Below are 25520 nucleotides of genomic sequence, written 5' to 3' on the forward strand. Positions count from 1 at the left end.
GAATGGAGTCCCGTTGCAGAACATGAGGGGTGAAGTGCAGGAATCCCCGCGCCGATAGGTTGGTTACAAGGAATGAAGGGACTTCGGAGGGGACTATGGGAAGCTATGCTGCTCTGGAACCAATGCCGGGCAGTGCGGACCCAACAGCCCAACTTGGCTTTTGTTCTTTTTCTCGCTAGAGGTACTATCATCTTCGCTTCTTGTCTGATTTTTTCAATGGCCATCTTTGTGTGTCAATGGGAGCCATTGTTGCTGTTGGTTGGGTGAAATGCAGTCAGTCAACATGCGATGATCAGGGCCAGACGACCCAAGGAAACCGAACGACGGGCGTTGTTGTTACACCCGGTATGTATGGTATTGTAATTGGACAAGTCGGGTCCCATTGGGAAAGGTCAGAGAACAAAATGTGATTTGACTTTGCTGGAGCGGGGATACGCACAGATCTGGAGGACCTTCCGCAGATGATACACAGTAGTACCTGGAGTGATGCATCTCGGGATCCCCGCGGCGGAGCTTCATGATTCAGATACATGGAGGCTCTGAAATGTCCATGGATGTCTGAAAAGTCAAAAGTGCAGAGAAAAATTCACAGAAATACCTGCCAAAGTTGAGGCGTTGAGGTGAGGTATCTGAATGGTAACTCGGTGGTTCCCTCGTCATCAAGCTTGACGGCGAACCCGTCCGGGGGATCTCCTGTCATTGACGCTCGATACTGGGCTGGATTGACAGTGGTAGCGCATGTTGGGATTCCCTAGTGCCCAGTACTGTGCACATACTGGATAGTTATGACCTCCAGAGTTGCCATCGAGATCGGACAATCCGAACAGAGAGGTAACCTTTTGACGGCGGCAACCTGGAATACATAGCATCCCATTGGGATTGTAATATCATGATCTGTACGTAGTAGGTAGCTACTATGTATTTGTGTAGCAGTGTTGCCCCCCAGTCCAGAGTATAAACAAAATTTCTCCCCTCTTCTACCCAGACGTCTAGCGTTACTGCCCAATTATCCTATCCAACCGCCGACACTACCTACTTACTTTCCTCTTCATCCAGTTCCAGCTTCAGGTTGTCAACGTTGTCTTTTGTCTGTCCTACCGTACCCATCTCGTCTGCGGCAGACTTCTCGCGTCGCCTCATACGCGCCTCCCCTTGTTCACTAGGTCCTTGCGTCACACGAATTCTACTCCTCGGGTTGAGTAGTATATCGTGAGATTTGTTCAGTTCCAGATCTGCCTCTGTTGCTGCCCGAAGCCACTGTTTTCCAGTTCCATTGCGCTGCCCTGCCCTAGAGGTGGAACTCTTCGAGGTACGTTCCAGGTTGTGAGACACACTCACTTCTCTCCCTGCCACACTGCAGCACCTGTATCGAGCCGTCGAGCCGGTATTCACAGCCCAGACTCCCAAGCGAACCTAGAACTCGACGCCGTACGGCGGGAGGAGGTTGGAAACTCGCTTCAGGTTCCTCTTCGGGTTCCAGTACCTTCAGTGAGGCCCCCATTCCCCGCTTCCGGCCGAGCATATAAAAGCTCCGCATCCCCAGCTGCACCCCTGAAGCTTCCACCCAGGCCCCATTCCAGGTGACATTCCTAGAAACTGAACCCCACCAGTGCGTGTTGTCTCGTCCTGGCTACGTCGACCTGATCTGCTTCAAATAGAACCCAACCATCTGCTTATCCCTCTTCTTGCTACCTCTACTCGTCCTCTCTTCCTCTCTACGAACCTGAAAAATCAGTGTTCTGTAGTTACTAACACGAAGCTCGGACGACAGAAGCTGAGCCACAATGGCCCACGACAACCGTGAACCCCGCGAGGTCAAGAACCACCTCCTCTTTGAGGTTGCGACCGAGGTCGCCCATCGAGGTATGCGCAGAAGTACCAATTGTGCCAGAAAGGAGCTTCCAGTCTAACAATTGTTCTAGTTGGTGGTATCTACTCCGTTCTCAAGTCGAAGGCGCCAGTTACAACCGCTGAATATGGCGACCGTTACACTCTTATCGGTCCCCTAAACCACCAATCGGTACGCTGCTCTTACGCCCCTTACACTCCGTGGTATGGAACATGGTTATTGACAGTAATGATTACAGGCGGCCGTCGAGGTTGAAGAACTGGAGCCTAACAACCCCGAACTAAAGGCGACGATCCAGGCCATGAAAGATCGTGGCATCGGCATTCTCTACGGACGATGGCTCATTGAGGGAGCTCCCAGAGTGTTGCTCTTCGATACAAAGACCGCCTACGGTTACTTGAACGAGTGGAAGACGGACCTCTGGAATGTTGCTTCCATCCCATCTCCGGACAACGACGAAGAGACGAACGAGGCTATTGTCTTCGGTTACCTGGTCGCATGGTTCCTTGGCGAGGTCAGTATTTGCTCCACAAAGCAGAGAGGCGCCCGAAGCTAACAGACTTGCAGTTTGTGTGCCATGAGAAGAAGAAGGCTGTTATCGCGCACTTCCACGAATGGCTTGCCGGTGTCGCGCTGCCATTGACCAAGAGGAGACAGATTGACGTTACGACCATCTTCACGACACATGCCACTCTTCTCGGTCGCTATTTGTGCGCCGGCTCAGTGGACTTCTACAACAACCTTCAGTGGTTCGACGTTGATGCCGAGGCTGGAAAGCGCGGTATCTATCATAGATACTGCATCGAGCGAGCTGCCGCCCATTCCTGCGATGTCTTCACCACCGTTTCCCACATCACAGCTTACGAGAGTGAGCATTTGCTCAAGCGCAAGCCCGATGGTGTCCTCCCCAACGGTCTCAACGTCACCAAGTTCTCGGCCATGCACGAGTTCCAGAACCTCCACCAGCAAAACAAGGAGAAGATCCACGACTTTGTCCGCGGTCACTTCTATGGCCATTACGATTTCGAGCCAGAAAACACCCTCTACTTCTTTACTGCGGGTCGCTACGAGTTCAGGAATAAGGGTGTGGATATGTTTATCGAGTCGCTTGCCCGCCTCAACCACCGCCTCAAGACCGCCGGAAGCAAGACGACGGTTGTTGCTTTCATTATTATGCCTGCCCAGACCACTTCCTTGACTGTTGAAGCATTGAAGGGGCAGGCTGTCATCAAGTCTCTGAGAGATACCGTCGATGTTATCGAGCGTGGAATTGGCCGCCGCATCTTCGAGCGCTCTCTCAAGTGGCACGAAGGCGACCCGTTGCCTGATGAGAAGGAGCTGATCACCAGCCAGGACCGTGTTCTCCTTCGTCGTCGTCTCTTCGCCATGAAGAGGCACACGCTCCCACCCATTGTTACCCACAACATGCTCAACGACCATGAGGACCCGATTCTGAACCAGATCCGCCGGGTACAACTCTTCAACCATCCCTCGGACCGCGTCAAGATTGTTTTCCATCCCGAGTTCTTGAGCTCGGCCAACCCCGTGTTGCCTCTCGATTACGACGACTTTGTGCGCGGCACCCATCTGGGTGTCTTCTCTTCTTACTATGAGCCTTGGGGCTACACTCCGGCAGAATGCACTGTTATGGGTGTACCAAGCATCACCACCAACCTCTCTGGATTCGGCTGTTACATGGAGGAGCTCATTGAGAACTCGGCCGACTACGGTATCTATATCGTGGATCGTCGCTCCAAGGGAGTCGATGACTCGGTCAACCAGCTTACTCAGTACATGTTTGACTTTACTCAGAAGAGCCGCAGACAGCGTATCAACCAGAGAAACAGAACCGAGCGTTTGAGCGATCTCTTGGACTGGAAGCGCATGGGCATGGAGTACGTCAAGGCACGCCAACTTGCGTTGCGCCGCGCCTATCCCACATCTTTCAATGGCGACGAGGAGGAAGACTTCATCCCAGGAGTCGAGCAAAAGATTTCTCGTCCCTTCTCAGTACCGGGCTCGCCTAGAGACCGGACTGGTATGATGACCCCTGGCGATTTCGCTAGTCTTCAGGAGAGTCACGAGGGTCTGAGTACCGAGGATTACGTTGCGTGGAAGCTGCCGTAAGTGACAATGTTCCCTCAAAATGTTCAAAACATGATACTAACTTGACCGATTTTAGTGACGAAGAGGACCCCGACGAGTACCCTTTCCCGCTTACCTTGAAGCAGCGCACGGGGCCAGGTAGCCCTCTTGACGGTATTCAAGGACTGCAAATCAACGGCAGCAAGTAACGCGGGCTTCTTGCCTCAATCTTCTCTTAAGCATCGTTCAGTAATTGGTTGCCAGCGTTGATATTTCAAAAGTAACGGGCTTCGTTGGGCGGAAATCTGATTTGTTCGTCCGAGCCATTCACCGTGGTCCCCGGGAGCACTGGAGCTCGCAGAGCATAGCAAGACGAAGAGGTTGTCCTATGATTGTCGGGTCGAGCAGGTGTAAGGGTTGACGGGAGAAGGACCGAGACATGGGGACGCAATATCCTCCCGGTCCTCCTTTCAACCTTCCTGGTCCCCGGTAAAGTCAAGCTCTCGTGAAGCCACAGCGGAGCGAGTTCCAGTGTTCGACTTTGGGTTTTGAGCAGGTACAATGGGGTAGGAACAGGACCAACGGTGTATGTAACTGTACAGTGTATTTGCCCGGCGGAGGATTGCATCGTTTTCTCGTACCTAATAGAACCGGCTTTCTCAGGACACTGATGGTGTTGATTCCATGTGCGCAGATAGGCGGGATGTCCTTGTTAATGAGATGTTGGATATGTAGGCCCTGCGTACCTGTTTTCAAGGCTGAATGCTTGACTTGCAAAGGGCCTTTTCAGGGGGACAACCATGGCGTTCATGGGCTGCAGAACAACGTGCAATGAAGTCCCCACTCCAGATATTAGTTACCACTTACAAGGACATCAGGTGGGCACGAAGCAAACAAGCCTCAGTTACCAATCATTACAAGTCAGGAACTCGTCTCTTTGTCTCATCTGCCCAGTCATCTGTGGACGGTCTGGCCCGTTTGAAGCAAAAATGCATTTTCGATATGTAATGTCAAGGTGTCAAAGGCAGAAAAGTGTCCTAGACCGATTCCGTGACGCATGTTCCAGCAACGGAAAGTGGACAACGACGGACGGTTGCTTGGCGGCAGAGACGAGATGGCGTTCACTTCAATCTGAGCTTTGTGCTTTGAAATGTTCATAACTAAGTCGCTCGGCTATTTGACCTGCTTGAGGTTGCAACAGTTTTCGGTCACGACGTGCAAACACCCGACGTTCCTTCAGCAAGCACATCAAGTCCTGTGCGACCCTAGCCGTTGTCTAGTACACCACGTACACCTATCGTGCGTTGCTTCAAAGCCTGTGCGCTGCCTGACTGCTTCCCTAGGACGGCATCTGCGCATTCGTTCATATATTCAACACATTCCCACCAGGCGCCGCAATTAGCAAACAGGACTTTCAACAATTCCCACTCCGGGCAGTGGTGAAACGAAACACGCGAAGCTATCGGTCGGTGCTAGTTTGCCGGGGTATTAAAGGCCCCACGCTAGGGGTAGCAACAACAGCGGCACAGCCTGCGCATTCACGCCCCAACGCGGAAATACCCCAGGCCCCCCTTGACAACTTCCCCTCGACAACAGTGGCCGGGCGGGTTCGCGCCCCTGCAACCTAACATCAACCACTCTTGCGATCGCCATCCAGGTCCCACCAACCCAACGATATTTCGACCCTACCCAGGGTTTGGATCGTCGGTTCTCCAGGGCGGCAGCCGCCCCTTTCAACCACACGACACCACTCTTCTCAACTCTTCCTTTGTTTCTTCTTCCTTTTTCTACTTCCTCTTCTGGCGAACCTCCATCCCACGGCGTGTCGCAAAGACTGTATCACGGGTCCGCAACAACATGAAGTTCTTCAGGCGTAATAAAGACAAGCGGAAGGCCAGCGGTGGTTCGGCCATAGCGGCCGCCCTGCCGGGCTTCGGTTACAGCCCCAACATCAATCCATCTCCCTCCTACGGTCACGGCCGGAACGATTCAAATGGTCCATGGAGTACTCAGTACCGCCCCATGGTGACGCGGCAGTCTGCCACGATTCTAGCGAACCTCCCAGCCCCGATCCTCGAACGCATATTCTTTTTTGTATGCCCCCATAGCAGGGATACGAGCTACGAGACTTGCGAAGCCAGCTCGGTCGAAGATGCTTGCATGCTGTGCGACTTGCGCGATCTGGCGCATTGTGTCGCTGTGTGCAAGAGGTGGAGGAGAGAGGGCGTCAATCTTCTGTATGTTTAGACTCTTTCGGATCGTTTCCCTGCTGCCGTTATGATGGAGGAATACTGACGTGGTGACTACTCAACAGATACTATAGCATCCGCCTCGACCAGGTGCATTACTGCGACCGCGAGGCAGAGTTAGCCGAAGCCCGCAAGCGTAAAGCCCGATTTGATCGCAATGGAGAACCGGAGGATACGGCACAGGCGCGCCTCAGACTGCTATGCCGCACTCTCCGCGATGATCCCGTGCGGCTAGGAAGGATCGTGGAATTCTTCAAGACGCCTTATATGCTGCGAGAATCCTGCCGGGCCGATCTGGCGCGGACGATAGCTGTGACGCCAAACCTCAAATATGTCGATTTGCCCGAAGGCCTGTTTGCAGATGATCCGGCCTTCGTGACCCTCCGGCTCGAAGTACAAGCGCGATTGCTTCACCTACGAAAGATGACATATATGGCCGGTGCAGAGCACAGTCTGCAGATGCTGGCCACCGGAAAAGTGTGGCCTAACCTGGAGGTATTGGAGCTGGTACGCGTAGAAGTCGACCCGGCAATCCTACGCCGGGTGCTTGCTTGCTTGGGGAACTTGCGCGCCCTGAAGATTAACGACACACCCTGCGTCACCGATGAGACTTTGGCGTGGAACGACATGTTGCCTCCGTTTCCCCCAGTTGAAGAGCTTATCCTTACCAACGTTCCCAATGTCACCACAGAAGGCTTGAGGGGCTGGTTAATGGACCCGAACGCGCAGAGCAGACTACGAGTGCTTACCCTGAACGGTACAGGCGTATACCCTTGGGCCTTGCAGGAGTTCTTGCCGTATGCTCCAAAGCTTAAGCACCTTTCCGTGATCGACACTGTCACCCAAGCCGTGCCGTCCGCCAACGGTCAATACTTTGCACAGACTCTTAGCTCGACAAGTATCCAGACCTTTCACTACGAGATCACCGCGGCCTCGTCGACTCCCAAGTACTCCAGCATTACGTCTAGCTATTACAGCTTTCTGGCTACTTCCTTACTGACAGGCGGACTACCAAACCTACGGGCACTCTATGTGCGAGACCCGAACTTCCCCGACCTCTTACTCGGTCTCCCCTCACCTTCCCCCGGCTTTGCTGGAGCCGGTATGGGACGCCCTTCCAGTAGCAGCTCGAATCGCGGTTTTGGACCTGGTGCTGGTGGTAGCTTTCATGCACACCAAGGCAGTTTATCCAGCTTTGCTCCTCCCACCGCCCCTTTCGTGCCCGGCCATCGTCAATTTGGGTCCGTATCTTCCGTCAACAGCTTCTCGGGTTTCATGCAGGCGGGAGGCGGCAAACAACCGCCTACCAACCGTCGCTTCAGCAGCAACAACCCCTTTGCCAACTTGGTAGCCCCATCCCCCGCAGGACCAGGCAGTTTTGCAAACCTCCCTGCCAAGCTCGAGGTGTTCACCAAAGGCGACGACGATACCACCTGGTCCTTTGTAAAGGTCGGCGGTGGACACTCTGGCGCGAATGAGAGACGACAGAGCGCCTTTGGGCTGGACGCGGATGCCATGGGCAGCGCTGGTGCGAGGAGGAGCGTGCTGATCGGTGGTGCCGGGGCTGGCGGTGGCTTCTTGGCCTTGCCGGCTGAAGATCCTGGCAGAAGCAATAGGGGAGGGAGTATGGATAGGGGGACTGGGTTTGGCGGTGATTCGGGTGGGGATGAGGAGTTGTGGCCTAGGCCGAAGAGCAGTGCCGGGGAGAAGAAGAAGGAGAAGCAGGATTTGTGGCGTTAAACTGCCAGTCAAAAAATACTGTCACCCGTCCAAGAGCGGGACACAGAGAAAGGCGGGACAGTATTTTTTGATTGTCAGTTTGTAGTTTGTGTATGAAGCAGAAATGCTGGGTCTTGCATTCGAAGATGGTGGGTGGCATCTGGACTGTTGCCCCATGAGCTGGAATCTGGGGGTTTCTGTGGGTTTGTTTGCCTGCCCTGACTGTTCAACGTGGATGTGAACGACATGCTCAGCTGCTTGACAAAGGGGGATAATCCCGGGAACCGCGGGCGTAGGTCGAGGAGTGTCAACGGGAACGGTAAATGGGTGGTTAATAAGAACCAGGTTGAAATGGGAATTTGGTCTGTCTTTTAATGTTTTACGGTGATATCTCGAAAGTCTACCCTAGTAAATAATTCCTCTCACCCCTTCCTCCAAGCACATTATGTCCCGCCTACTCTTTTTACATTCTCAGTATCAGCAGAAGGCGTACTCGAGACTGACTACATAGGTAGGTCTGCTGGGGAGAAGTCTAATAGCTCCTCTTGCACTTGCTCGCCATGTAACCACCAACGTAGGTTCTGTGTCTCTTCATTTGTTTATACAAACCAATGCATCAATCTAGCAGGAATACTCTAGAAGTTCTCTTCCTATTTTCAACGAAATATTGTTTGAAGCCCCATATTTGATCTCTACTACAAAGCCTTTTTGGTTTGTTGCCAGCTGCGAACTCCTCCATAGTGTATCTTCAGCCCTGGCCTTTATCAACGATATTCTGCTCTCATCCGCGAACCAACGAGCCCACAGCCAAATTCCAACCTGTTCGCAAGCTTCATAAAATGCCCCCCCATCCTCGACCTGTCCGACATCAAAACCCGCTTCCTCATCATCGACACCCATGCGTCGCCCGCCGTCGTCCCTTCCTCCCTTCCCACTATGCCAGTCGACGTAGCCATCCACTGCGGCGATCTAACGCAAGAATCCACGCTTTCCGAGTTCACCAGCGCACTAGCTCTTCTCAAGGCCATCAAGGCCCCGCTCAAGCTGGTCATCCCCGGGAACCACGACTTCACTCTAGACGATGCCGTGTATAAGGCCAAGATTACGGAAACCACCACCAAGTTAGGGGTTAAGCTGGAGGAAATATACGAAGTCTACGGCAAAGTAGGGCAAGCTCGGCAGCTTTTAGAAGAGACAAAGGAGAAGGACGGAATTTTCTTGCTGGATGAAGGACGTCATGACTTCGCCTTAAGCAACGGGGCTGCTTTATCCGTCTATGCTTCGCCTTATACACCCTCCTCTCCCGACGACGACGACGACTGCTTTGTGGGACAACAAGGAAAGGGGAAGGGGAACTGGGGTTTTCAGTACACCAAGTCCGAGGGACATGTCTTTGATATTAGATATACTCCAGACGTGGTCATCACCCACGGTCCACCCCTCGGAGTCCTCGACGACGTCACCGCCTCCTCCTCCTCCACGAAAACAACACGTGCGTTGGGCTGTCCTTCCCTCTTCGCGGCCGTGGGGATGGCCAGACCGAGATTACATTGTTTTGGACATGTACACGCGGGATGGGGAGCCAAGTTTGTTAGCTGGCGGGATAGACCGGCGTGGTTGGATATGGAAGGAGGACAACTGCCGTCGCATTTTACTAATATTGACAATGAGGAGTCTGTTGTGATTGAGACGCTGGCAGGGTTTGGCAATGAGGAGTCTGTTGTGGTTGAGACGCTGGCAGGGTTTGACAATGAGGAGTCTGTTGTAATTAAGACGCTGGCAGGGTTGAGGATGGGGATGTGGGATAGTCCCGAGGTTCTGGAGGAGCAGAGGGTCAAGGTAAAGCGGTTGAGGGAGGAGAGGTGTTGCCGGACTTCGCATTGTGAGAGAGATACGTTAAGTCTGAAGCCGAGGAAGCATACGTTGTTTGTCAATGCCGCTATTGAGCCGGTGGATGAGGAGAAGAGGCAGTTTCCGTAGGTGGTTGAGATTGAACTTCCCAGGCAGCCAGGGCGTTTTAGTTGAGTGATATAAAATATTCCGGGAATGGTATATCTAACCTGCCATAAAGTAGGTAGCTGCTTTTCTGGTTCTTGCGTTCTTAAATACTCTAGGCATTGCAATGTTAGTTGGTTGTCAACAAGGTGGTTTTTCTGGAGTGACAACTTATGACTTGTTGGGTGACAAATGTACTTCGATAAAAACCAGGTTGCCACAACACCTTTACCTCAAGAGTTCAAGCTCTTACCAACTTCGGAGATAGTACCCCTATAAGTTCGGCGAGTACGCTACTTGATAAACGACAAGTAAGCCCCATGGTATTAAGAGAGTACATGACATCTAACATTTGTTCCGGTCTTTGTTTCCAAACATTTATGTGGCCAGCAGACGCTGCTATAACACTGCCGAAGTTGAACATCACGGTTGCTTCAAAGATAGTCCGGTCGACTACGCTACACAAGTGACCTAGCTGAACCCGTCGAGGAGGCAGTTTCTGGTTTCTTTTGGTAGCAGCCGGCTTGTTCCGTCGTGTCCTACGACTCTAAAGCTTTATGCGAAATAGTATCTACCCGCAACTAAGTCCTAGTGTCCTGCTACGGTCTCTTGAAGACACTTGACGAGTGGTGGTGAAAATGAACGGAACATGGCGAGTACGTTTAACCCCCGTTTTGCTATGTTCCGCAAGGCTTTGTCCTCCTCGTAGTCTTTCTATGTTCTTAATGCAAGTATGCTCTTAGCTCAAACCACCTAGTATTGTCGAGATCGAACAGTCCGAACTGGAGGTAGAATCAAATCAAGCTGTTTTGCCTATGTTATCTCTATATCCTTTCAATTCGTGTGTTCTAATATGCTCTTTACCTCTCTGAAGACTGGGTGTAAGTATTCACCACTACGCCGCCGACGTACAGCACTCGTCGTTACGTCCACCACCTCCATCCTCTGTCCTTCCAGAAACATTACTCCCCCCATCGGATGTCCGAGTCTCCGTCCATCTTCTTCTTCAACCAGTAATATACTCAGTCCCGGTTTCGGATGTTTCGCAATTAATGTCTGCGTATCATGTCTCCGTGTTCTGGAAAACTCGGTAGGTTCCACTTCATGTCTTTGACTTGGGACTTGGAGTAACGTCAAATCCAAAAGGTTACGCAGCCGGGTTTTTGGGTTTGATGTCTCAAGTCCGGGGTAACACTCAGTTTTAAAGTTTGTGATGTCCCACCACGCTGGTGTATCATAGAAAAGAAAAAGACTATTTCCCGTAGTTGGAGAGACTTCTCTTGGTATGAGGTTGGGCGACGTTGATACACACTATGCGTGTGCAACTTAGAGAAAGTAAGCCGGAGTGACCGGATGCCGACCTCCGGCTTTAGCTCCTCACTCACTCACGATGACTTGGACCATAGCAGCTCGTCAAATCCAGACAACCAAGTAAAAAAACTTTTCATACACTAGTAAAACAAGAAAACGGAACTCACAACAAAAACGGTGAGGAGTGAAAACTTTTCACTTTCAGATGCCAAAGCGGTGTCCCCAAGAAGGTGTGCGGTGCAGTGTAGTCAAGGTTTAACACACACCGCCTCTACCGTCACCGTTAGTTTGGAGAACCCTTTTCCACTTTCTTGGCTCCCCGGTCCCCGGTCCCCCAGCCCAGCCCAGCCTAGAATCCTAGAATCCTAGATAGATCTCCGCCTCACGATCCTCGCTCGCATATCACAGCCGCAAAAGCGGTGACCTTAGTTTTAACTAAAAGTCGCTTCTACATAGTAGTGTACGGTAACAGAATGAAACCCTGCTTGACCGTCCTGGCGGTAGGTTATCAAGCCTTCCCCGACTCTGTTTTTGGCGGCCGGGTCTGGGTCAGGTAGGGTCTGGGTATCTCAACCGAACGGCCGACGAGCGGCCCGCACCGTGCTCGCTCGTCTCGCCTCACCTGGCCTCGCCTGCTTGTTCGCGAAAAGTTCTCGTTTGAAAAGGTCTGCTCCGCAGGGCTGGGTCCGGTCTTGAACCATACCCCGCCATGCCCGCCATGCGTAAGCCAAGATGATGGCTGGATGGCTTGGCTGTGAGCCTGTGACAGGTTCCGTGAGTGATCCATATGGCGGTCGTTCCCGTCCGTCTTCCATCGATGTTCTACGCCGCGGAATGGGGGGGAAAAGGTAAAACGGTTGTACAGTTCGTACGTTCGTAGCACAGGCAAGGCTCACTTATTCTGAGGAGTTGTAGTACCGGTATTGTGCTACACAGGTTGGCTGGAACAGCGGGAACTGGTTTTACTCTGATCGGTTATCAATCAATATCTTGCTCTCCTGCTGCGTCATGCTGAAGTTTTGATGGTCGACAGAGTGAAGTTGAAACTACCTTCAACTCAGCTTCGCCGAAGCGACCCCACAAAAAGACGGTCAAAGAATCCCGGCAACTCGGTGCCCCGGACGAACCGGTCAGAGCACGGACTTGCACGGGTCGGGGGCCGGGGGTGTCGGGGCGGTCGGGGGGCAACGGCGGGGAGAAACTCATTTTTAGAAAATTGTTCTTACCCCACCTTCGCTTCTCCAAGCAGAGAGGAAGCTAAGCCCTTTGAAGAACAGCCTCCTTTCCCGTCCTTCGCGAGAAGCTTAACAGGTGGGGTCGCACTTTCCACTTTGGAGACGGGGCACCTCTTGGAGCTTGGGCCACTGGCAGCGCAACATGCCAGACCCTTACGGCGGCCTGGGGCGGGCAAAGGGCGGGCTCGTTCAGCGGCCTGCCGCATCTCTCCACAGCGGGGAGTCGGGGTTCGACAGCGCAGTGACAATGACGCCATAAGATGAACCACAACTTCCTGATGTTCATGACGGGATGCTCACCAGCCATCCAGCCATTCAACCATAAAACTTCGGTGACGGGAATGCGGTGAGGTGAGATCGCTCCCTCAATGATTCCATGCTGCGTCAAAGCGAGCATTAAGACGAAGTGATATACGTTGGATTGGAATTCCAGCGATGTCATTTATCAAGAAAATCTTTTCTCTTGCTTCAAGGAATTGCAGACCTCTCTCTGAGCGCATACCGGTCATGCCTCAAAACAAGATTTCTCAATCGTTGTTTTTTGGGAAAACTACGAGCGCGAGCATCATTTTTGACGCAATCCTGCTTCTAAGATGGCTGTATGATAACCCCCGTTGTGACGATGATGTTCTAGTAGACGCCACGATTAATTCTTATCTGCTATAGCTACTAGGTCTAGGTCCCTAGGTAGACGACGATACTGAACTGATGGTTACGGTACCATGTGTGTGATACGGGGAGCGTCTAGAAAGATGACTGGCCAAAAGGAAACGGCTTCGATGCCATTGGAGTTGTCGCAGATGTCAAGAGGAGGGCTCGTTGGTTCGCAACTGAATGGCAGAGGTCTTTGGTGTAACCCGTCCGCCCGTATATCCTGTACAACCTCACAAGTGCCGTGGCGATAGGTACTACAGGCCCAGAGGCTCTCGGGAACCCGGTTGTTGTCTACCTTGGTGTTTTGTGTGTCGCAGATTCGCGCCGGAGCCGGGAGTGTATCAAACCAAACGTCCAGGAGTTCCTCATGGCAACCCACGAGTAGTACCTGGACAAGCATTGGTTACCGGCCTAGAAGACATTGAGAATCCCGACTCGGTATCCCCTGAATCCGAAAAACATAAAGGGTGAAAAGATAAGGTTGCCCATCTAAGACAGACCCTCCTGGTCACTGCTGAAACATCAAGATCATGAACCCTCGTGGGATTTGCGCTTGCGGGGAATCCTAAAAAGATATTATTGTTTTTCAGAAGGGTCTCCGGAGATCACTCTGCCTGGTAGTGTAGCGGGGGGACAGCAGGAGACATTGTCATCGTCGGGAGTTATCCATCCGATCGACATTGCAAGATGGAGATAGCGACCTTTAAAAAGATGCAACTGAAGTTGGAGGATGTCGAGCTGATTGAAGCACAGGCTCCAGGTAACACCATGCACACTGTCAGATTCAGCAACAATCCGTCCCCCGGATTACTCCCGTCCACTCCGTTTTGCATATCGGTCCAAGTGTCACCGTTCGCCGCTGGGAACGTTTTTGGCTGACGATAACTGTGATCACATCTCGGGTTGTACAGCGTCCACCCAGATTTGAGGCGAGAACAAACATCTTTCTGATATCATGACCGCCTTTTCTCTATATGCTTTGGGGAGATGAGCAAGAACGCCGCCTAAGGCTCATGGCTCAGACATAACTCAGGACTTCAATCCTTCGGTGCCTGTTGTTGGCAGCTCTGTAAATGCCTGCGAACTCCTTGGGCCGCCTGAGCCACTTGAGCCACTTGAGCCACTCTCATTTTGGGCGGGCTGGGGAAGGAAGGCTGGGGTGAGGAGGATCTTGATCTAAACAGGGATCGCCATCAGCAAAAACCCCTAAGCAATTCAATGCTCCACGGTGATCAGACAATAGCGGGTCATTTGCGAGATACCAACATGATAGGCATGACAGGAAGTGCATCAAGCAAGGCCGAGAGAAAGTTGAGATGGTCACGTTGGGATAGTACCGCATCCTCTCATTCAAGTCGGATTTATCCTTCCCACATACAGTCTAGTACTTCAAGTGAGAGAATGAGTCCATCTGTACGATGATTGGACCAGAAGGAAGGCGCCACTGGCGGTTGTCGCGACAGACCACGCGATGCTCGGTTTCCGGAGATTCAAATGTCGAGCCGGAGATTCAAATGTCGAGAGCCGAAGGAAAGCTTCAAGTAAGCAAGCATGAAGGAATGCTGAGTCCGATGGCGCTTGCTGCAATCAAGTCCCGACAGCTGGGGAAGGCAGCTTTGGGACGAAGCGGTGGACGACAACACAGTCGAGACAGTATCGGGAAATGCTGAGTCGATATATCAGTTTTGGCGTTCTGGATTTCGGAATGCTATACTCTCGAATATGAGTCTTCAGAACCGGAGTAAAAAGATCTTCTCCGGTCTTGCCCTTCGGAGTTGCAAGTGCACCTGCTGTCATTACATCCGTTAGCCAATGACTTTACGATACCACTCAAGAGTTCAAGAACAACGTTCGGCAGCATTGTCCGAGTTCGAAGCTTGGAAAGATCCAGACGATGTCGAGGATGGCCTCCCACACTGCTACACTCCAATCAAACGGACAGTTCATTGCTGCCGCCGCCGACGATGTCGAGATGGAAAATCCAATCACAGACACCTTGGCATTCCCAGTCTGAGACCCCATGGCGGCCAATCTTACCAATGAAAGGCCCTGGTCGAAGGGGTCTCAGGCCCCTGGTTGACCCTCTCCACTCGTCTTCTTCGTCTTTACCCGTTGTGGCAGCCAAGGTGTGAAGGGACCCGAAGCCACTGATATGAGGCTTGTGATGAGAACCAGAGGGGCCGTTTTGGTTCCGTAACATGGTCATGGTGTTCGTGCCGTTTCTGCAATCGACTTGGTTTTTGGGGCATTTGATAACTGTACTGCGTACGTAGGGGTGATAGAGGTGTTGAGATTCCAGGATTTGTCGGCTTCTTCTCGCGCAGCTTGGTCACGACGGTGAGTGTGAAGATGAATGACCAGCACGTATCCCTTCGTATCCATCCAGCTGACCGTCGAAAAAGATAAAAAGTTCGTGAAGCGCAGAACCCCAATCCCTGGTCGATGAGGGGGAAGTGTGGTGGTGTGTGAATTGTGTGAAAGTCTTTGCATTTTTGTAGCGCTAAAAGATGGCGTAAAAACACTAGCGGAGACCCCTCAAAACGAAGCTCGAAAAGACAAGGCATTGCAAGGCAAGGGTTCCACGTCCAAAGGTGAGCATTCGGATGGGAAAGTGGACTCGACAGTCCGGCTAACTTGAAACGCGAGTCTTTATCACTGTTCTGACCACCCACGTGCAAATTGCGCTTCTTGATTCCCATCATCTCTGTCGATTCCATCGTCGTGCTCCGATTGTCCTCGGGGTCCTCATTAAACTTGAATTGGATGGCTGACCGTGCCCCCCTCCGCCTCCACTACAGTGCCCGGCTGTCATCAAGCTTATTGAAGAGAAGTGCGAGGCTGGCCCTGGTTGTGTTGGTAAGAAGTGGTGATGGGAAGGAATGGATGGGCGTGCAGAGAGATTTCGGGAGGCTCAGAGAGCTTCTTTTTTGACTGGACTGCCTTGATCCCGGTCATCTTTGCAGCCCCCCTTCATTGGAGCTCATTCCTGTTGCGACGCCGGCCTCAGGGGAAAACGCGAGACACCAAGGAACTGGATATGGGTGTGAGACGCAACAACCAGAAGCTAGAAAGATGGTGTGTGTGATGGACAAGAAGTCAAGAACCCGTCACTCTGTCCAGTCCAGTGTCATGCATTGGGATGCATGCGATCGAAGACGTGCGGTGACGCTAGGCGATCTGTTGACTGTATGCTGCTGTATGCACGTAGGTAGGTGCAGTCTGGGTGCAGCATCCAAAGCCAACCTCCTGTCTTCTTCTTGTCTCTCCTCTGACGGGACCGTTTTGTGGTTTGTTGCCCACCGTTAATCTGAAATGCGACCACCCACCACACAACCACACCATGCCACCGTCCGGACGGCTACCACGGCTGGCACGGCTTCTACGTTGTGCGACGGAGGACAGAGGACGGTGGCATGCCAGGTTGACTTGTCTCGTCTCGTCTGGCCTGCCCCTGTACCCCAGCACCATCCCCAGCACACACCCTCGTCAGGTCCTGACCAGGTCTTGACAAGCGTAATGACCCCATGCAGAACTGAGTCTCATTAAAATAATATCTGCCCACCCTCGTGGATCCCTCTGCCGTTCCTCGTTGCTCCTTCCATCAGAATAGTACGACGCCAAGCCAGAGCAGCACACAAGACTCACTAGTCTTCTAATATTTACCTGCGCCTGCCCTTCCCCAGGGCTTCAACATTCACTACTTTGCTCTCTTCACCCAGAATCCCATCGCCAGCTACACCATGTCGACAGAAACACAGTCCCTCCCGACCAGGGAGAGCACAGCAACTCTTACAAGAACCATCTCAGAGACACAGACATCTGATAACACAACCGCCCAGGTCTACACCCGGAATCCATCTTGCGACAGCACAATGTACGACGAATTTCCTGAAGTGGTGGATACCAAGAGGGTAGAGCAGCAGGAGGAGGACAATGTCCCGGCATTGCCTCAGAAGAGTGCCCTGAGGGCTTCAAGGTTGCTTGACAGCTTGGTTCAGCTCAAGATGAGTGGGACGGTTGAGACTGCCGAGTTGGAAAAGCCGTCTCCACTCGGCGACGTCTATCTCTCTTCTGAGGAGGATGCTTCCTCAGACACCGACAGCCTATCCGGCTACGAGTCCAGCAACGAGAAGGAAGCCTCTACCGCCACACCGACATCCCGACGAGGTAGCCGTGAAGACACTGCGCGTGTTGTTTCGGTTATCTTTTCTGGCAGGCCCTCGATCGTCGACCTCACCACCCTCAGGAGGGGTTCCGCAGCGCCGAGCCTAGGCCACATGAGGAAGCGGTCAAGCACAGTGTCCTGCAACATCCCCATCGAGCGGACGATCACACCAGCCAGCCCCATGTCAGCTTTTGCCCTTCCCGAAAGGAAGAGCAGTCTTCCCATCGATATGATGCCCATGAGGAAGCCTCAGTTTCTCAACGTTGACCCGTTCGCAAACGGCAGCTCCTACTCGCTGGATGTTCCCAGAGCCGATACTCCAGAGGAGGCAACAAGCCCGGCGAGATCACCGAGGACACCAACCATGATTCTGTTGAAGGGGGTTACGAGGACCTTCAGCCTCGTCAGGAAGAGGAGCCGTCCGGCGCTGGCGAGCCCCCAGCCACCATCGGAGCACACCACACCGCCTCCCTCAAGACACTCTATGAAGCCACCACCGTCTCGCAGCAGCATGATGCCGCTCTCTGTGACCACTCCTCTTTCCGAGGAGACTCCCGAGCAGCTTATCGTCCCGGGATCCCCAGCAACCTCTGACAAGTCTTCGAGGAAGAATTTCAGAATGTCCTCGCCATTTGGACCATCCCCATCACCACAGTTCCCATCACTGCCTGAGGACGCTTCGCCCGTCTCTCCTCTTTCTCCCACCAGTGTCCCGAGGAGGGGACTCCTCAGCGGGTTTGCGGCAAGGCGCAAGAGCATCAAGTTTACGGGGAGGATCAACATCGCATAAAGCGACGAAGCAGCATGTACCAACCAGACTCTGATATTTTTCACGGCATATTGCAAGCATGGCGATTTGAAGCTTGGGGAGCGGGCACAATCCGCAGCATCGCATACAACAGGAGACGGGGTTTAATTGGGAGACCTTGATACGGAAAAGAGACGCAGACGGGAATGACTTAGACACACAACACACACACATTGACGGAGCAGAGGGGAGGAATTTCTCATGGCTGCGCGCAAGCATGTTTCAGCACAGCAGGCCGGCGGTCTTTTTTTTTTTTTTTTTTTTTTTTTTTTTTAACACATCTTGGATGGAGTTTTCGGGACATGGGAGGTTTCTACGCAACAGCAGTTTCTTGTTGCTCTTGCTTTTTTTACGAATGTTATGATACCACAGGGCGCTGTTCTGGTTTCTTCGTTTCTCCAGGCATATTATCTCCGCTACTACAGCACTATTTCCATCCATATATGGATGGCTTCAATCAAATTGAAAGACAGGCATTGTATGCCAAAACAACATACCTTACGAACACTCCCGTCGCTACCTGATCTTGCTATAATGAATGTGACATTGCGAACCAGATCTCTACCAAACTTGCACCTCTAGATCGGTCATGCCGGCCTGTCACTGAATGTCACGTCCCATTCTTCTGTGTCATTCATTTTTCTGGCTTTCATTTTTTTATTTTCTTCATGCCACACCGGGTAACCTAGCGAACCTAGCGAGCCATTCATGCTACCTAGCAGCCCTGGCGTGCCCCAGGTGCCTGCCAATGTTTGTTTATGGTGGTAGTGGTAGGGATCATGCGGAGATAATGGTTCCGTAGGGTGCGAACACCGGTCTCTCAATGAGACGTCTTGGGTCCCTTGGGGGCCGGCTTGGACTTCTTGGCTTCGCTTCCCTTTCCCCTGCCCAGCTTTCATTGCGCGGGCACGCGTCGGAATATTTTCTTACAACATTTTTGACAGTGCATGAACTGCAGAATGGTGCAGCTAGCTTTGGGATTTACGAGGTGGGATTGGGGGATGAATGACTTCGTTGCAGGTCGTCCATCGCTTCCACAGAAGCTGAGCCGAAGCACGAGATGAACAATTCGCCGTAACAAGTGATGGATATCCATCCGCCTCCGTTAGCACAAACGCGATTCAGGATATTTGTTTCATCGTTTCGACGACCTTGATAAGGTGACGCCTTGGTCCGACATGTTCCGGATACCAACTCCACCAAAGGTCCCCCGTGGCCCCGTCTCCGTTTTCTGTTTGGTCAGAATCAAAATCTGGGGCAGATTTTAAATTGAGATGAAAGATCGTAAAATGTATGGGTATTTGCCTGGAATCGGACGACGATAACACCATCGATATCTATTTTCATGAGACCATGGGAACCCATGGGAACTGGACTCATGGGTAGGTGGGCGAGGTGGGCTAGGTGTAATTATGGGGTCTCATTCATGAGAGGAGCCCGGGAGGAGGAGAGGGGATTCGGAAAACGGAGACGGAGACAGTGGAATTATAGGTGGACTAGTGGAGGGATTGAGGGTTGAAGGGGAGTCGAAATAAAATAAAGCTACTTATCGACACTCACTACATGGACTTCACCTACCTGATCAGGTTGGATTCGCCGAAGTCATGTCTCTTCGGTCTGCGGAAGTTACTGAGACAGATCGATGTGGGGGCCGATGCAACTTCATATGAACGCGTTCCTGGCGTTCCTGGCGGTTCCTGAATTACTTTTTTGCCAATCCCGGATCCTGTACACGAAATCCAATTGTGGGTTGTGATTCGTTAGCGTGGTTCTTTGAATGAGGCATCCCCCAAAACCCCAACGCGAAAGATCATGACAATCGATCAACAAAGACAAGAGAAGGCTTTGGCTATCAGTTGCCCTGGGATTTTGGTTGAATAGCTGCGTTCTTGTCTTTGAGAAGAAGAGTCCATAAATTCGATATCAGGCCTGTAAACCAATGAAGTTTGCGAACAAGCTGATTGGGAAGGTGGTTGAATCTCTCAATACATTTTGGAAGAACCGAGGGATGATGCATGCCTGCCTGCACGATCCTCCACACCTGCATTGCGGGGTCGGCGAGCAAGAAGGACGCTGTTGATATGGAAGGAGGCCATCATATGTATAGAAGGAACCGGATACCTCGAAGAAGGAAGCTATCGCCAAAGACAAGCCAGACGGCCGATTGGAAGTCTGGTGGGCTATGAGGAATCGTGTAAACCTAGAAGGTATAAACCCAGCCAACCCCCAGCCTTTACACTGGCTTCTTTTCTCGGCATCAGAATCAAGCACATTGCCAATTCTTTGGACTTCCCACTGTTTTGCCTTTCGGTTGACAGCTGCAATGTTTCAAGCACTCTGACAGCGCGGCTCATTGTGTAACCAGACCCCACAGTTTGTGCATTTTATGCGGCCACTAGTACCTTAAAAGGTAAGGTAATTATATACAGGTACTGTACCCCTCTGCGTCCTTCACCCCCAAAGGTGGTGATTTCTCAAAAACAAACACCATTCTGCAGGTATACTGACCATTCGTTAGATGGATGATAAGCTTGATGCGCCAGCAAGACAGATAGCGATATGAGAACGAGAAGATACAATAATTTTCCAAATGCTCAACAGTTGTAGGTACAGGAGCTTAGGCCAGCCTAGGCCAATGCAGGCATAACCTTAGTAACCCGTAGATGCATCAACCCCGATCGCAACTTCCGCCGCAAAATATCTTCATAACGTCACGAATTTGTTGTACCTTCCCAAACACGAAGCTTCTACGCCGGTTTTCTGTTTGACAGGTGAGTCTCTCTCTTCCTGAGCCTAAACAGATTCCCCGCCTTTTCGCGCAAAACGACTGTTGCCTTCGGAAGCTAATATCAACACATTGGCCCCCATGCAGTCACTCTGTCCTACAGCGCTTCACACGCCGTCCAAAGACTTTAGTGACTTGCAGAGGACTCGGTTTTCAAAGGCCAGCGACGACACCCTCTCTCAATTTTTTCTCTTGATCCTCTTGACCTTCTCCGGAAACTTCAGCTCCAGCCATGGCCAATATCATTGACCTGGACGCCGAAGAGGCCCCAAAGCCCCGCATCCTCGTCATCTCCCTCGAATATCTGGAGTCCTTCGACGACATCGTCAGCCAATTCCTGACTCCCATGCTCGAGCTGGCCATTGTCCAGCGCGTCAAGAAGGCCGCCACCCTCACCCGTCTCCTCTCTAAGGAGGATGCTGAGCCGTACTCCGCCCTCGTCCTGACCGACGCCGCGCTCACCCTTCCCGAGAACCTTCCTCTCTGGGAGCAAGTCCTCGCTTACCTGCGCCGCACCGGCGCTACCGCCGTGCTCACCGGCCAAGTTGCTAACTTTGCCATCCCCGACGACCTGGACGAGTTCTTCCGTGTCTCTGGCCTCCCCGACTGGAAGGGCGGCATGTACCAGCGCAACATCGTCGTGATGAACGAGAAGGCGGACGGCATCCGCGACGCCACGCACTTCGACTATCGCAACAAGAACGGCCTTAAGACTATGTACAGCGTCAAGTCGCTGTGCCTTTCGGGGGTGAGGACCGAGCACAGGTGGTACGTCCCCGACGCCAACCTGGATGACGGGGGCGGTATCCTGAACCTGCCTGGGATGCTTGCCAGAGGCCCCGAGGGTCGGGACCCGGAGCGGGTTCACCTGCAGACTGCGGTGGCATACGGTCCCGTGGGCGAGAAGGGCAGAATCGGCTGGGTGGGCGATGTCAACAGTGAGGAGCCCTCATGCAAGGTCATTTTGGCCATGTGCGGGCTTGATCCGGCCAAGGCTAGTATTGAGCCATATCAGTCCTCCACCTCTGGTTCCGCTGCAATGCGGTGGGATGCTGGACAAGGACGTTTCGTCAAGGTCTAGGGCTGAACGTTTTGTGAAGAGCCAGCCAGTTTGGCGTGCGGAGGTGTCTGAAGAGGGATTCAGAAGTAGGATCCGGGTATTCATGTTTTGCACGTTCACGGCCAAATTCTGGTCAATCCATGCTGTATGGTAGGTGGTTCACCGTTATCCTCGTCTGCTTTCGGGGCAGATCCTCCACCTAGACAACAGTGATGCATCAGCGCGAATACACATACTGACTTTTAATAGCAAGTTGTGCGATCGAACGGTCACCAGCTATTTCTCTATGAGAATGACTTCCGGTCCAAGGGTCACGCGTGCGGAGCTTGATCTTATCCCACATAGATGGCCATATGAAGGCTTGAAAACAAGCCTCTCTATCTAAGGACGTACAGTGGTGGGAACAAATCAAGCATTTAATTTGAGCGACTTGATAAAATTCGTCCTTTCTAACATATCCCGACTACGTGTGTGCTATTCAAGACCTACGCCATTCCTCTTGTTTCCATATGTTGTTGGGAAACGGAAGTTAGTACTAAATGGGAAAAGCTCACTGGAAAGCCAAATCCGACCGGAAGCAGCACAAACGTCATCAAACCACCATATGCGATAAATCAAATCAAGCATTCAGGGTAAGCAGAGTAGTTCTGTTGTATGTATCAGGAAATCTCGAAGGTCAACTCGTCGGACGGCGGACCCACCTCATGATCGGCTTCACTCCGTTGATGGACCCACTTATCCCGTCACAACTCCGTTCACGTCCCGTCCCGTCCCGGCCCCGGCATCCGGCCCCACCTCCTGGCTCTTGGGCCGGATGGACGACGAATACGACAAGATGGCTGAGTGGATCTCATCTTTCGCTCTCGTCCCAATTTTTCCAAAAGCACCCTACGCCATACGAACGGCTCATCCGGTGGTATCTTTGTTGTCGAGCTTCTGGGCTTTTTATATCACGGCTGCGTTAACGCATGGAGGTCATGGACAAAGCAGTGGCTCGGATGGGACGATATCGTCCGGTCTGCAGTGAAGACGGAACAGTCCTGACTTTATCAACAGAACTCGCGTGAACGCGACCCCGCAAAAGTCCCCACCCATATGAAACAAAGTCCCCAAGTGACAGTTTGTCGCAACCAATGTCGAATCGTAGACTAAAGTCTTTTTTGTTGTACAATAACAATAACATTATGTTTTCTATGTAGGTTTAAGGTCCGTATGCTCAGCATGTCTCTTTCTGGGCTTGTTGATCCGGCTCGTCCATGGGCTTGCTTCCTCCGTCCGCGCGTGCATAATACATGGGGAAAGGGATTACAAGATGAAGAAAAGTATAAGACAGCGGAAGAAAAGAGTAGAAGTAGAGGAAGAAGTCGGACGACCCATGGGTGTCGAGTCGAACTCTCCAAAGCCCATCCATCATTGCCAGCCCCCAAAGCCCAAGAGCAACCCCAAATCGCCCAGTTGGCGAACCGGTTCAGAATATCCAGTAGTCCCCACCCAAGCTGCTCTCGTCTAAAGAGGGTGGGGGAGAAGGGTGCCAACCGAGAAAAAACCCAGTCATACATGATCTTTTTATCCGCCCATTAGTGTCATGAGATAGACGCATTCTTCCAACCCGTGCCAGCCACGAAACCGATATGTTTGTTTGTCATCGATTGGCAGCCTGTTGCCCCAAGCATACGTCGTCATTAGTTTTCCGAGCCATGTCGTCTCATTGTTTTTGTTTCCCCATTTATAACCCATCATTACAATATCTTTAGTCGAGGTGGATCGTACGGAAGGCGTCTTCCGGTAGATGATCCGGAGCCATGTACCTCCATGGGCACGGCATCCTCGTCGTCATAAATTCGAAAACCGTAGCCAGCAATGGCTGTCGAAGAACGAATTTGGGCGCTTTGCAGCGTTCTGGTATGATCGATCCATGAGGGATCTGTAACTGCACATTCTAGCCAACGATTTAGGCCTTGCGGGAACGGGCAGTAGCGGCGCCGCTGGGGCGAGCGCCAGAAGCCTTGGCGCTGACGATATCCTTAGGGTCGGGCAACGGGGCCTGGCTCATTCTGCGAAGAGACTTGCGGGCAGTGGGGCGCTTTGCGTCCTTCTTGTAGGTGGCCAAGTAGAACGAGATGAAGAGGAGGAGGTAAGAGCTGAGAATACCAATGCCGGAGAAGGCGGCAAACTCCTCGCCAGCGCACTTGCCAGCATTGGGCATCCAGCGGAAGTAGGTCGAGGTGAAATAGGTGTAAGAGGCGAAGTAGACGAAGCCTGTGCGCGTAAAGAGTTAGCGTGGGTGACGGGGCCATTGCGAACGAGGAGAGGTGCTTACCAAGATCAATGATGAACTGGATGATCTGGAGACGGGTGATCCATTCCTTCCACCAGATACGGATGCCACGCGCGCTCTGGAAGTAGTACCAGTACATGACGACGTGGACAGTCAAGTTAAGGGTAATGGGAACCCAGGAGACGGAGGTAGAGCCGATCAGCTGGGTGTAGCAGAGAAGAGCAGTGGCGCCATGGTGGTAGCAGTGGAGGAAAGCTGCAAATTGTTAGAAATCGTTGTACGACGCGACAATCTCTTCTGGAACGGTAACATACTGAGAGGCTTCTTCTTGAGGAACAAGAAGCAGGTATCCAGGAGCTCGAGGTACTTGGTAAGGTAGTTCAACTAGACAATGTTAGTCTGCCGATCCCAGAAGCGCATCAGGCGGTGAGCCGCAGCAACATACGTAGTAGAGGACAACCAGGGGCTGAGTCCAGCCGCCGTCGATGTTGCAGATGGCATGGAAGATGCCGCCGCGAACGACAATGGGGAGAAGCTGCTCAATGAAGAGAGCCAGGAGGATAGCGCTGATGGCGGTCAAGTAGAAGTTGTGGATCAGGAAGAGCGTGCGCAGCTTGAAGGGCTCGCGGTTGCGCATGAGCTCGCGACCGCCGAAGATGATGGTGTAGTAGATGACGATGAAGATGCTGGTCTCCTTGAGAGTGGACATGGGCGTCTGGCCGGGGACGAATCTGAAGTCCTCGGCAGGGTAGCCGGCGACGGCCTCAAAGGCCTTGCTGAAGATGGGCCATAGGTGGATGCCGAACGGGCGGTCGAGGGTGGGCCGGGGAAGGCTGTCGAGGAACGACACGGGGCTTGCGGTCGCCATCTTGAATGCGCGCAGTGAGAGATGTTGACAGAGTTGTTGTGCAACAATCGAGAGCCGAGCTGGACAGGTGCTGGGGGAAGGAGGTCAATATAGGGAGGGGAGGAGGTGGAGGAGCGTCGCGCGACGGGGAAAGGGGGTTGGGGGGCTCCGCGTACGGAATTCAGGGACTTGTGTTTGTCCGGGCGAGGCACCAAAGGCGGGAAGATTTTTGTATTCGATGCTCGGAATCCGCGGGCGGGCCACGGGGGAGACTGGTCGAGATTAGGCCCAAGATCCGCCGCCAAGAAATCGGCCACGCAGCCACTTGTGGTACCTCTGCAGAAAGGCGGACAGTGAGCTTCTGAAGGTCGCAGCGATCAGGATGCCGACGATAAGGTAGTACATCCAAAAATGAGCGTTGGAAACAACGGATTTGGAATCGTTGAAAGGATAAAGTTCCTAATTCAATCAGTGTCATTT

At 52.4% G+C, this 25520-nt stretch overlaps 8 protein-coding genes across 8 annotated transcripts; 5 read left to right on the forward strand and 3 right to left on the reverse strand.

Moving 5' to 3' along the window:
* The first annotated feature begins 1661 nt into the window (after nt 1–1661).
* B0H65DRAFT_124382 (glycogen synthase) lies at nt 1662–4374 on the forward strand. Its single transcript, XM_062820723.1, has 5 exons — nt 1662–1863; nt 1923–2020; nt 2088–2363; nt 2417–3972; nt 4032–4374. The coding sequence occupies exons 1-5, from the start codon at nt 1785–1787 to the stop codon at nt 4141–4143; spliced, it is 2121 nt and encodes a 706-aa protein (XP_062684826.1). The 5' UTR covers nt 1662–1784; the 3' UTR covers nt 4144–4374.
* A 1417-nt stretch (nt 4375–5791) lies between these two features.
* B0H65DRAFT_419841 (uncharacterized protein) lies at nt 5792–7923 on the forward strand (the record flags this gene model as incomplete). The annotated part of the gene is made up of 2 exons (XM_062824238.1): nt 5792–6171; nt 6249–7923. The coding sequence occupies 2 exons, from the start codon at nt 5792–5794 to the stop codon at nt 7921–7923; spliced, it is 2055 nt and encodes a 684-aa protein (XP_062684827.1).
* Nucleotides 7924–8597: 674 nt separating this feature from the next.
* On the forward strand, nt 8598–10176 carry B0H65DRAFT_537615 (Metallo-dependent phosphatase-like protein; the record flags this gene model as incomplete). The annotated part of the gene is made up of 2 exons (XM_062829076.1): nt 8598–9741; nt 10111–10176. The coding sequence occupies exons 1-2, from the start codon at nt 8839–8841 to the stop codon at nt 10174–10176; spliced, it is 969 nt and encodes a 322-aa protein (XP_062684828.1). The 5' UTR covers nt 8598–8838.
* Nucleotides 10177–12731: 2555 nt separating this feature from the next.
* On the reverse strand, nt 12732–13592 carry B0H65DRAFT_458175 (uncharacterized protein). Its single transcript, XM_062826387.1, has one exon. It carries the CDS (start codon nt 13495–13497, stop codon nt 13156–13158), a length of 342 nt encoding a protein of 113 aa, XP_062684829.1. The 5' UTR covers nt 13498–13592; the 3' UTR covers nt 12732–13155.
* A 1537-nt stretch (nt 13593–15129) lies between these two features.
* On the reverse strand, nt 15130–15991 carry B0H65DRAFT_124467 (uncharacterized protein). Its single transcript, XM_062820724.1, has one exon. It carries the CDS (start codon nt 15812–15814, stop codon nt 15203–15205), a length of 612 nt encoding a protein of 203 aa, XP_062684830.1. The 5' UTR covers nt 15815–15991; the 3' UTR covers nt 15130–15202.
* A 681-nt stretch (nt 15992–16672) lies between these two features.
* B0H65DRAFT_458184 (uncharacterized protein) lies at nt 16673–18315 on the forward strand. The gene has a single exon (XM_062826388.1). It carries the CDS (start codon nt 16838–16840, stop codon nt 18050–18052), a length of 1215 nt encoding a protein of 404 aa, XP_062684831.1. The 5' UTR covers nt 16673–16837; the 3' UTR covers nt 18053–18315.
* Nucleotides 18316–20783: 2468 nt separating this feature from the next.
* On the forward strand, nt 20784–22245 carry B0H65DRAFT_124595 (uncharacterized protein). Its single transcript, XM_062820725.1, has 3 exons — nt 20784–20845; nt 20943–22065; nt 22165–22245. The coding sequence occupies exon 2, from the start codon at nt 21088–21090 to the stop codon at nt 21934–21936; it is 849 nt and encodes a 282-aa protein (XP_062684832.1). The 5' UTR covers nt 20784–20845; nt 20943–21087; the 3' UTR covers nt 21937–22065; nt 22165–22245.
* A 1621-nt stretch (nt 22246–23866) lies between these two features.
* Nucleotides 23867–25061, reverse strand: B0H65DRAFT_440409 (GNS1/SUR4 family-domain-containing protein; the record flags this gene model as incomplete). Its single annotated transcript, XM_062825474.1, has 4 exons — nt 23867–24174; nt 24236–24448; nt 24508–24577; nt 24639–25061. 4 exons carry the CDS (start codon nt 25059–25061, stop codon nt 23867–23869), a joined length of 1014 nt encoding a protein of 337 aa, XP_062684833.1.
* Nucleotides 25062–25520: the final 459 nt, after the last annotated feature.

The sequence above is a fragment of the Neurospora tetraspora genome (assembly GCF_033439725.1).
Source record: "Neurospora tetraspora strain CBS 560.94 chromosome Unknown B0H65scaffold_2, whole genome shotgun sequence".
Taxonomy (NCBI): Eukaryota; Fungi; Ascomycota; class Sordariomycetes; order Sordariales; family Sordariaceae; genus Neurospora; species Neurospora tetraspora.

What these genes read in the sequence shown, in the direction of transcription:
- B0H65DRAFT_124467 (XM_062820724.1), bottom strand. Translation starts at nt 15,814, where the DNA reads ATGGAATCGACAGAGATGATGGGAATCAAGAAGCGCAATTTGCACGTG.
- B0H65DRAFT_124595 (XM_062820725.1), top strand. Translation starts at nt 21,088, where the DNA reads ATGGCCAATATCATTGACCTGGACGCCGAAGAGGCCCCAAAGCCCCGC.
- B0H65DRAFT_458175 (XM_062826387.1), bottom strand. Translation starts at nt 13,497, where the DNA reads ATGCTTGTCCAGGTACTACTCGTGGGTTGCCATGAGGAACTCCTGGAC.
- B0H65DRAFT_458184 (XM_062826388.1), top strand. Translation starts at nt 16,838, where the DNA reads ATGTCGACAGAAACACAGTCCCTCCCGACCAGGGAGAGCACAGCAACT.
- B0H65DRAFT_124382 (XM_062820723.1), top strand. Translation starts at nt 1,785, where the DNA reads ATGGCCCACGACAACCGTGAACCCCGCGAGGTCAAGAACCACCTCCTC. An exon ending in GACCGAGGTCGCCCATCGAG is followed by an intron (nt 1,864 to 1,922) that starts GTATGCGCAGAA and finishes CAATTGTTCTAG; the next exon opens with TTGGTGGTATCTACTCCGTT. An exon ending in TCGCATGGTTCCTTGGCGAG is followed by an intron (nt 2,364 to 2,416) that starts GTCAGTATTTGC and finishes ACAGACTTGCAG; the next exon opens with TTTGTGTGCCATGAGAAGAA.